At 52.0% G+C, this 11,050-nt stretch overlaps 1 protein-coding gene across 1 annotated transcript in view; it reads right to left on the bottom strand.

The window, feature by feature from the left end:
- Window positions 1-10,296: 10,296 nt before the first annotated feature.
- The window catches only part of JAM3 (junctional adhesion molecule 3), a 29,336-nt gene continuing 28,582 nt past the window's right edge, over window positions 10,297-11,050 (bottom strand). The window contains exon 9 of the mRNA XM_061166672.1: window positions 10,297-10,986. Coding sequence (XP_061022655.1) covers window positions 10,951-10,986 — 36 coding nt within the window. The 3' untranslated portion in view covers window positions 10,297-10,950. The remainder of the gene's footprint in view (window positions 10,987-11,050) is intronic.

The raw sequence follows: 11,050 nt of genomic DNA, 5'->3' as shown, positions 1-11,050 counted from the left end.
GAGAGTATGTGCTTTCTTCCCAGAGGTAGCTCATACTAACCTACCAGCCACGCCGCCCACACACCAAGGCAAGAGGGCCAGGTTAGGAGCTGAGGACACAGGCCAGCATCACGGGCCTGTCTTCCTGTTCCTGTCCTCTGCGACCTTCTTCATATTATTCTAGGAGCAGCAGTGGTCATTCCATTCTCCATGGGGCCTAATTGCTCGAAAAACATTTAATTCATATCTCCAGAGGCATCATGCTTTGAAGTGGCTTATTACAATGGCATTCTTATTCTTGAAACCAAGTCCATCAGAGGTGGCGATGACTCTGACCCCTTCCTCAGTTCACCCTTAAAGATGGTGATGGTGAGTGGTATCCCCAGGCTACGGAGCAGTGGTGAGGGACTGGCCTTCGCAGAGGATGAAGCTTGTCCTGAGTCTCCGAGTCCAACACTCTTTCCACTTTACTGTATTTCTACAGTTCCTTCTTGTCCCCACGACGTCATCAAAGAATTCTTAAAACGTGGCTGGTTTTATATGTGGTGCACGTGTGACAGGAAATGTGGCCGATGATGGAAAAGTCTCAGAATTCTTCCTTTACAATCTAACCACTTATTTCCCTGATGCTAAAGGACACTAAAATGGTCCCCTAAAGGCAAGGCTATTCCATGACGTGTCAGGGCCAGGCTCCATGGTGCCAACCACAGCACGTTACTAGAGTGCCACGGACACCCACCCCCTCTCTGTAAGGCTGACACCGTATAAGCAGCAGGACTTGGGGAGGAAGCGACAGAGCCAAGACTCAGACAGGTGACACATGGACATGCCCGGCCATAAGCAGCAGCGTCTGGTACAGGTCTTCCCGTAGGGAGACCTGACCAAGGCTGGCTGTGGTCCTAACTGGTCACTGAGCCATCTCCACTGCATGTCTCAGACCACGGGGCAGTGCCCTTGCCAAATCTGGGTGCTGAGTCAGCGGGTCAAGGTGCTACTGTGAGGGACGGGGCCAGCTTGGGATCCCACCCGGAGAATTCAGACAGGCCTCCAGCCAGGAGGTCTGCACTCAGACACAGATGACAGAATCCTACACATAGGGGCCTGTGGGGCCCGAGAGCCCAGCCTTAGCCAGAAGCCAACAGAGAGATGGTAGTGGGGCGGGCGTTTCACTGCACGAGTCACTGCTTGGACACCCTCCTTTGCCCCTTGGCTGGGGCGCCAGCTCAGCAGATGCAGAGTAGGGGCCAGAGGGCCAGGTCAGTGTCTAAGTCCCAGTGTCATCTGGTTAGGAGACTGAACTCCGGAAGGACAAGGACCACACCCCTCTGGATGGTGGTCTGCAAGGGAAACGGGTGCTCTTCCTAAGAGACTGGGGTGGGTGCAGATGAGGGAGCCAGATGGAGAATGCATGTCAGGGTCAGCAGGGGGAGGAGCGAGGCCTGGACACGCACCAGCAGCAAGCGTGGGGTCGGGGCTGCTTGTGGCTTGACCATCACCTGCTGAGAAGGAGAACTGAACTGCTGGGGTTTTTCTCAGAACAGGACTGACGCCCAGCCTGCTGAGGAAAGAGCCAAGCAGGAGGGGCGGGAAGGCCCCAGTGCTGCCGGGGTTTCACCCTGTGGGTTGGCTCCAGCACCTTCTGAACACACTGCCCCCTCCCAGGTCCCATCGGGGGCGGGGTGACCACGCACCCAACTGGTTCACATCTACGTCTGTGTTTATGTCCAAGAGGTACGGCCCCTGGACTTGATAGGCCTCCTGGTTCCGGGAGAGGGTGCCACCCACATGGGGGCCTTTGGGCAAGGGGAGTCGGGGCCACGCAGGCCCAAGTCCCCGCCAGGCTGCCCCCACAGGGCAAATCCCGATGCCCACACCTGAACCAGCATCACTCCCCACACAGGACTCAGAGCATTCTGAGGTTAATCTCATCAGTAGAAGGAAACAGCTGTACCTGGAATCCAAAACAAATACCTTAAAGGCAGTTTTACTGACTTAGACCTCACAGGATGTTTAAGTGGATTTAGCACATTTCAGGACTCAAGATATCTAGGACAAAGAGATGGAGTCTCAGGGGATGCAGAGCCCTTCACCCCCACCCCGCCAACCCCCAGGGAGATGGCAAATCAACAGAAAACTAGAACACATGCAGAGTGCTCAACCAGAGGTGGCAACCCAGTGCTGCAGGCAGAGGGCCCATAAGGAAGAGCCGGCATCAAAAGTAAAGCAACCAAGGAAGGAGAAGCCCCAGTCTGAACCAAGATGGTGACTGGCTGAGCCTAGGGGCCTGGGATGCATGAGAAAGAGGCAGAGACACAGCCCTGAAGGGTGATGAGCCTCACCTGACCGCTGGCCAGCCCTGCGGTGAGGCCTCCCCGGCACCCCACAGGCCCCTTGACATAAGTCAATGCAGCCTCTCGCTAAGCTGGATGGTAGGCCTTCCTGGAGACTCAGGGCTCCGTCCTCTGCCGCACGGTCTGCTCCCTGGCCTCCCTCCCTCATCTACGCAGCCCCCACTAAGCTCAGGCCCTCCAGTTCCCGCCTCCCCGCACCTCCCCCCCACCACCGTGGCCACGTGGCCTCAGGGCAGGTGTAGGAGGTGGAGGTCTTCAGCAACCCTTGGCCTCCTCTGCTTCTTCCCAAGGCTCAAGTCTCCTGCTCCAGCATCTGGAGGCACACGGGACTTACCCCCGGCACAATCTGACATGAAACTGCTCAGAGAAGGACATGGGGACCTACATTTTTTATAATCCCCCCTCTCCCTGGGTGCGCATTGTCAATGAAGAGCAGTGGGCACCCCCAGTCCCTGCAGCTGCTGGTGACCGCTCTCCCGCGTCCTCTCTGGGGCCGGCCTCGGCACTGGGGGTGCCTCCTGCCCCTTCTGGTGCTGGTCCTTTCGGCCGCACGCCTCTTCTAGGACCACTCTGACAAGGTCGGCAACCCACCAGGTCTTTGAACCTTCAGTGGTTCCCCTCGGCTTCCGAAGAGCTTACCTGTCCTTGGGGTGGTCTTTTCCCAAAGTTGAGCTCTGCAGTCACACGTGGGACCAGAGTCTCAGTCCACCACTGAGCGTCTGAGTATCGTGGGCCAGTTGGTTAACCTTGTAAAGCCTCGGTTGCTTAGGTCAAATGGGGGTTCTAAACGCTCCTTCCCTGGCATTTGTGAAGATTTGTACCTGCACCAGCTGTTACCAAACGAAACTTGAGTCTGCTGGGGTGGGGGCGGGGGAATCAATAAAGCCACACTGGGAGCTCAACTCGGTACTCTGTGACAACCTAGAGGGGTGGGACAAAGGTATACTTGTGGTTGATTTATGTTGCTGTATTGCAGAAACCCAATACAACACTGTAAAGCAACTATTCTCCAATTAAAAAAAAAAAAAAGCCAACCTATTGATGCCAGGGTGTTGGAAAGAAAAGTTCAGCATTTATTGTAGGACCTGGCCAGGAGTCCAGGCAGCTTGTGCTTAAAGGACTCAGACGCCCCAAAGGCTTTTTTTTTTTCCTTCTGATTTTATTTTTTTTAATTGAAGGAAATTGCTTTACAGAATTTAGTTGTTTTCCACCAAATATTTCCCAAAGGCTTTTAGTTCAGTTCAGTCGCTCAGTCATGTCTGACTCTTTGAGACCCCATGGACTGCAGCACGCCAGGCTTCCCTGGCCATCACCAGGGTGCATCCATCGCCAACTCATGGAGCTTACTCAAACTGATGTTCATTGAGTCAGTGATGCCATCCAACCTTCTCATCCTCTGTCTTCCCCTTTTCCTCCTGCCCTCAAATCTTTCCCAGCATCAGGGTCTTTTCAAATGAGTCAGTTCTTCACATCAGGTGGCCAAAGTATTGGAGTTTCAGTTATAGCATCAGTCCTTCCAATGAATATTCCGGACTGATTTCCTTTAGGATGGACTGGTTGGATCTCCTTGCAGTCCAAGGTACTCTCAAGTCTTCTCCAACACCACAGTTCAAAAGCATCAATTCTTTGGCACTCAGCTTTCTTACAGTCCAACTCTTACATTCATACATGACTACTGGAAAAGCCATAGCTTTGACTAGACGGGCCTGTGTTGGCAAAGTAATGTCTCTGCTTTTTAATATGCTGTCTAGGTTGGTCATAGCTTTTCTATCAAGGAGCAAATGTCTTTTAATTTCATGGCTGTAGTCACCATCTGCAGTGATTTTGGAGCCCCCCAAAATAAAGTCTGTCAGTTTCCATTGTTTCCCTATCTATTTGCCATGAAGTGATGGGACCGGATGCCATGATCTTTAGTTTTCTGAATGTTGAGTTATAAGTCAACTTTTCCACTTTTTTCACTGCTTTCCACCAAATATTCCCCAAAGGCTTTCAGGGAACATTTTAAAGACCAGGTGATGGAAGGGAGTCGAGAGATGTGTGGAACCAGGTTGTAGACCTTCTTCTGACTGGTGAAGTAATCAGGAACCAATATCCTCAACCTGGTTCCAACCTATGCAGGTGCTTGTAAGCAGTATACAGTTAACTTTTTCCACCTGGTGGGGGTTTCGGTCTCTGCAAAACAGCTCAAAGGACATGGCTCAGAATATTATTTGTAGCACCTGAGGAGGAGCTAAAGTCCTTGACTTTGTTTAATGGCTAAACTGTGATTTTGTTTTGACTTTCTGCATTTTCTCACCTCATTACATTTATCCTTTGACTAGTTTTCTACAGACGAAAGGCAGGCGGAGGGTATGGGGCAGGGGTGCGTTCTGGGAAGGCCCTGTAGGGTCTTGCTGTTACACTAACCGCTAAATAAACACTAACTGCTCCCCCTTCACTGGCGAGCTCAGTGCTGTGACTGTTGTGTTGGTTTCTAAGCAGACGATACTTGGTTTTCTCCCTAGACCCCATTGGTCACAGTGCAGGGGGCACATGGAGCCTGGCCGTCTGGCGGGCATGGTGACAGAGGTAGTGGGGACGAGGTGGGGGCATCCTGGGGCACTGGCATCTGCTCTCAGGTGGAGCCCAGGTGGAGGGGCGACCCCTCTGAGCACAAGTGGATTTGGACACAGATGCCTTTGGTGATGCGGGAGCCCCACCAGCACATGGCAGTCATGGCTCTGTGTCCTCAGCACTCACCTTCTGCTGACCGAGCACCCAGTGAGGACGTAACCCGAATGATCTCATTTAAACCCTGCAGCTCCCCTGAGGGAGGTGCCTGTCTCCCTCCCAGAGACAAAGTTTCTCAGAGTGGCTTACACAGCTGCTGGGATGAAAAGTCCAAGTCAGACCACGGTGGGAGGGTGAGTGGCAGTGAACGGAGGGGGCAGCGGGCAGGGTAGCATCTTCGGGGGACGGGGAGAAACGGCAGAGAGAGGGTGGGATTCGGGGGCTCTGAGCTGCGGGTAGGGCCCTTGGGCACAACAGGTGGCTGGGGAGGAGCTGAGGCTGTGAGCGCTGGTGCTTGGAAGTCAGTCTGTCGGGTCCTGCAGGGGAGCTTGAGGAGGGAGGCCAGGCTCTGGCAAACCATTCTCCCCAGGGACTACTTTGTCCCCCTGATCTGGGGCTTTCGATGCCGTCCAGCTTCCCTGGGGCTCGCGTCCTGGTCCTGGTCTGGAGGGACTGGTTTCTGACTTCCTCTCCTCTCCAGATATTTTACTGCTGGTCCCTGGTCAGGAGAATGGTTTGCAGAAGGTTAGCAAAGGCCTTCAAGTAGAGAAGCTGAGCAACGGTGGGTGCACATCCAGCTGCTGGTCCACCAGGCCCACCAGGTCCCATTTCCGATATACCCAGGCCCTCAGAGGCTTTCAAACCCACACAGGTATGTCCCTGCAAGGGAATGCAACATCTCCCACAAGAGGCAAGCGCAACAGGGCCCCTGGGATGTTCAGCCCCCAGAGCTGGAAAAGAAAACCAAACTGAGACTGTTAAGTTCTCAGAGTGCGCGTGGCCACCCGCCCACACTTTAAATGCTCACCCATGGCAGGGGCTATGATGAATAAAACTGTTGTGTCCATTTGTGTGCAGACTTTTGTATGAACATGTTTCCTTTGATCTGGGACAAATGGCCAAGAGTACAAAATCTTGTTGTGTGTTGTGGCATGGGGAGAAACTAGCTGTTTTCCAGAGTTGTGCTGGACCAAAAATTCATTGTAGGAAAGTTTTCTTTCTAAAGTTTTGTTTTTAAACTTAGTGGGGGGTACCGTGGGCCACTCTGTATTAACTTTGCAACTTCCTGTGAATCTTATCATTATTCCAACAATAAATTGGATAACATGTCTCTTATTTCTAAAGTGATGATCCTCAAATCAGTATGGCATTTGGAATCTACTGAGTATGCAAGAAAAGTGATGTAACAGTTTTAAAAGTGTTGATATTCAGACAGATTCTTTACCGTTTGAGCCACCATGGAAGCCCATACACCAGAAAGCATATACCTAATAACTAAACTTACTTAACGACTTTTACTTAAGGCCTCCTGAATTCTTTCAATGAATATGTGAGGTAAAACATCAACTGGTGTAACTGTACTCGTGACCACAGGGTATGAAGGGGATGCTTGTGTGGTCACGGACAATCTGCAGTGCGTGTCACTCAGCAGTCCTGTCTGAGGTCTGGCTTTTGGACTCTTGAACCATGAGGGAGTCTGCTCTGCTACCCAACTGAAGGTTAGTGAAGACAGAAAGTCAGTCAGGGTGACGTCAAGATTTCTCCTTTATCAAATGTAGCATTTTTATCTCGGGAGATTCCTACAACTGAATGTGACATGAGGGCTCTGCCTTTGTATTCCCACTGTTTTTCATTTTCCCACATCTTCACCATTATCACTATTTAAAAATATTGCTTATCCTGATACAACACACACAACATAAAATTTACCATTTTAACCACCTTTACATGTATAACTCCGTGGCAATACATTTACGTGTACAGTCAACACCACCATCCGTGTCCACAACTTGTTCATCGTCCCACTTTGTCCCCAGCAAACAGCAGCTCCTACTTCTCCAGAACCCGGCCCCAGGCAACCTCCAGGCCACTGTCTCTGGATTTGACTACTTGAGGGACCTCACTAAGTGGGACCCTACAATATTCTTTCTTCTATGTCTGAATTATTTCTTGCCGGGGTGGGGGGGTGGGTGGTGTGGTTTCCAAGGTACATCCATGTAACAAGAAGCATCATTCTACTTTTAAGGTTGAAGGATATTTATTCCACTGAACATGTACAATCATCCCTTGGTGATGAACCAATGCCTTGGTGAACCAGGGCATTGGTTCCAGGACACCTCTCAAGAGCAAAATCCATGGGTGCTTAAGTCCCTCATATAAAGTGGCCTAGTGTTTGCATATAACCAACACCACCTCTCAAGTACTTTAAATCATCTCTAGGTTACTTATAATGCCTAATATGTCAGTACTACGTAAAAAGTTGATGAGGCTGTGAGCACTCGTGCTCAGAAGGTGGTCAGGGCAGCCGCCCAGTCTTGCAGGGGAGCCGGAGGAGGGACGCAGGGACGCACTGCTGTGGGATGCGCAGCTGGACACACACCCACTCATGCTCCACCCGCCCCAGCTTCTCTCCCTGAAGGCCTCTGCCAACCTTCTGCTCACCATTCCCCTCACCAGGGACCATCACATTCAGCCCAGAAATCAGGTACCTGGTCTCACCTGGGCCAATACTTCCCCTCACAGGCCAGTCCCTTCTCATCCAGTCCAGAGATCATGCCACCAGGCCTGCTAGAAGCCCAACTGCCTGCCTCTCCCCGGAAGCTGTCACTGTAGGCAGTTCCTTATAGTCAGTACATAGCTTCCCATGTCTGATGTCAAAATCTTGACTGTAATATTTTCTATTATTTGTAAATTTCACTTTTTAAGGATTCTTCAAATGCATAAAGGTTAAGCATGGGTACAGCCGCCTAGTACTTTTAGCACAGGGCTTTTATCAGTAGTCATTTAACAGACAGAATGTCTGAGAAGCATATAAACAAATCTTTCCCCTTAAGGAAAAGGGACCCAAGCTTGCTTTGTTTCAGGTCTTCTACCTCCCCCACAGCAGATGTCTTAGCATAGACTGCAGTCCCTGCTTAGAGAAAACCTGTTTTTCACCAGAGCAACAGGAGCACTGCTTTACGTCTAGTCCAGAGGGCTGTCTCTGCAGTGGAGGGGGCCTTAGGCTCCTCTGCACCGCCAGCCTCCTTAAAACACTGGTGGGTGTGTGCTCTGTCCGAGAATGAGAGGAAAGAAACTCGGATGGCTCAGGTTTCATCCCAGTTCTGCAGGAGCGAAAGCACAGCGTTTCTATTTGTGTGTGGGGCACGTGGAGTGGTGGCAGGATGAGAGAATGGACGCTGTCCTGACCCCTGGCTTCCCACGTGTGAGTGGACATGCGTGCACATCTGCACAGCACACTCTGCATGTGTGCACAGTGGAGTCAGAGGGCGGCCCCTGGGGCAACGCCCTCACCTCCGTCCAGCACTCCGAACCCAGGGCGAGCCTGACACGACGCAGGAAGGAGGGAAATGAAGAGGCCGAGCTGCTTTTTTTTTAGAAGCTTTTATAAATGAGGTTTAACAAACACCAATGTACAGGTGTGTTAGTAGCACAAGTCTGTGGCACTGGGCACAGCTGCAGCCATACCGAGGCCACAGCGGCAGGTGTGGCCTCCAGGCTCCTGCCACGTTTACATCATAAAATCTCCCGAGGCTCCTTTTCTGTCTGCATGTCTGCAGTGACGGGCAGCAACCTCCCTGACCCACACTCACTCCCCTCTCCTCTGTCACGGCCAGGGCACAGGGCAGTGGGGTGGAGGTTTTAGGGTCCAAGAAGGTTACCCCGTCACCGGAGCTGCCCCCAGGACAGAGGGCGCCTCCCTCTCCACCGAGAGGAGCTGAGAAGGAAGGGTCCTCTCAGGTCTGCGCCTTCAGGTCACAAACTCAAAGAAGACGCTACCCCAGCAAGATGAGGGGCTGCCTCCGCTGCTGCAGTTCTCGTGGCAGAGTGTCCACACCATTTAGGAAAGAAATGTCAACACAGTCTTAGTGTTCAATTAAAAAAACCCAAAGTATAAAAAATTACAACACTGAATGTTTAACCTCATGATGACTATGTTCTTCTACGTGAAAACCGTCTGGTGACACAGAGGAGCAGGGGCATCCTTCTGCGAAGCTCCTGCTCCAAACGGCTTCACATCGGGAGTTAACGCAGCGGCGTGTCTGAGGCTGGGAATGCCTGCTCGCAAGGAACAAAGGCCTCTGGATGGTGTTCCTGATGCCCCTCGAAGCAGGCAGCAGGTTGGGTAGACAAAGACTTCATTACAATCAGGAAACTGTCTTGGACCCAGGCTCATGCTTTGCCCACCATCAGTCGGGCCGTCGCCTGGCCACCCTTCCTGCTATCATCAGAGGCTGGCCTCACGACCCCGTACAACAGCCTCCTGGGAGGTGAGACGGAATCTGCGCTGTCTTCAAGGCAGAGGGACAGAGGAGGTCGCTGTCTTGAAACAAATGTAAATGTGGTTGACAGGTTTGATTTCAAAACTGCCTTTGGCCCTGGGCAGTCTCATGAACTGCATGAGTAAGTAGTGTATGTGTGTGTAAGTCACTCAGCTGTGTCCAACTTTTTGCGACCCCATGGACTATACAGTCCAGGGAATTCTCCAGGCCAGAATACTGGAGTGGGTAGACTTTCCCTTCTCCAGGGCATCTTCCCAACACAGGGATTGAACCCAGGTCTCCCACACTGTAGGCAGATTCTTTACCAGCTGAGGCACAAGGGAAGCCCGAGTAAGTAGAAGGAATTTAAAGGCCTGACAGCAGGGCTGCTGTGTTTTCTGAGCCACGCGTAGCCAGAGAGCTTGGGCCCAGGGAAGCCAGGCTGGGGGGCTACACAGGGGCCCTTCCAGCCCCCTTGGAACTATCCCGGGTGGACCCACATGGCAGGTGAACGGCACCGTCAGAGCTGTTCTGCCCACGGCCCGTGTTGGGGCATCAGGTGGACGAGGAAGGGAGGGCTGGCCTAGAGACTCAGAAGCCAACGCCGCTCCGAACACACGTGTGGCCTGTACACCTGTGTCTCAGGGCCTGGGGTAGGGGTGAGGGTAGGCCCAGGGAAGACGCAGCTGGAAGGTCACCCAGGAGCCCTGTGTCTCTTCTGCACAGACACAAATAGACCGTGAGGTTGCTCAGCTGGAGTTTTCTTAAAGGTTTCCTAAGCCACCAGTGGTGTTTCCAATTGAACAGGAGCAGTTTGGGCTCCTACCTTAAGTTGAACTTTAAAAAAAAAAAGATACAGTATTTAACGGCGTACAACAACTTATTTACAATTTAAATAGAAATTTTCAATAATCAAAATACATCTCTAGCAAAAATTTAGACTGTAAAATTTTATAAAATAAACACCCATAGAAAAGCAGAACATCATGTCAGTACCATTTCAGATTCAGCACAAGATGAAGGCTCTCCAATGCTGGGACCCTCTGTGGATGAGCAGGGTTCCCACAGCTAAGAAGATCCCTCCTTCTAACAAGCTGTTTACTGTCCTGATCTGGGCTGCTGTTATAAAATGCTGACCCAAAAAGAATCCCCCAGATGGACACCAGGACTATCTTGGCAAAGCCTGGGGATGAAGTGACCCCAGGGCCAATGTGGAGCCCCATCACTGCAGCCAAGACTCAGGCCATGACCCTGGCTGCCAGCCCTGGACGCTCATGCCAGTGTGGCCCCACCACAGGACAGGTCACCGTGCCTCCCGAGCCCGGGCTGCCCACCTTGAGGCCGGCAGACCCCACGGGGTTGGCTTGGCGAACCCAGCCACTTCCTCGCCTTGTGGTGACTTGCCCATCTCCAGGAAAACTCTTTTATTCGTGTAGCTTGTTAAAAAGTAAGAAAGGAGTAGCGGTCAACTTTGGCCAAAACAAAAGCTTTTGTGCGCGTGTCTAGCCCCATCCGGCGCCCCTTGAGGGGCTGCTCCTGGCAGGGTCCCCCGTGGAGGTGTCTGCGTGTGCACACAGCCGCGCCACCATCTAGATCACGAATGAGGACTTGTGTCTGAAGTCGCCCTGAAAGGCCAAAGTAGAAGGTTAGAGGGTGGTCAGCAGGTGGAAAAGGAGCCCGACACCACTT

The sequence above is a fragment of the Dama dama genome, chromosome 2, assembly GCF_033118175.1.
Source record: "Dama dama isolate Ldn47 chromosome 2, ASM3311817v1, whole genome shotgun sequence".
Classification (NCBI taxonomy): Eukaryota; Metazoa; Chordata; class Mammalia; order Artiodactyla; family Cervidae; genus Dama; species Dama dama.
The sequence above is the reverse complement of the archived record's forward strand: the minus strand, read 5'-3'. Positions and strand labels throughout refer to the sequence as shown.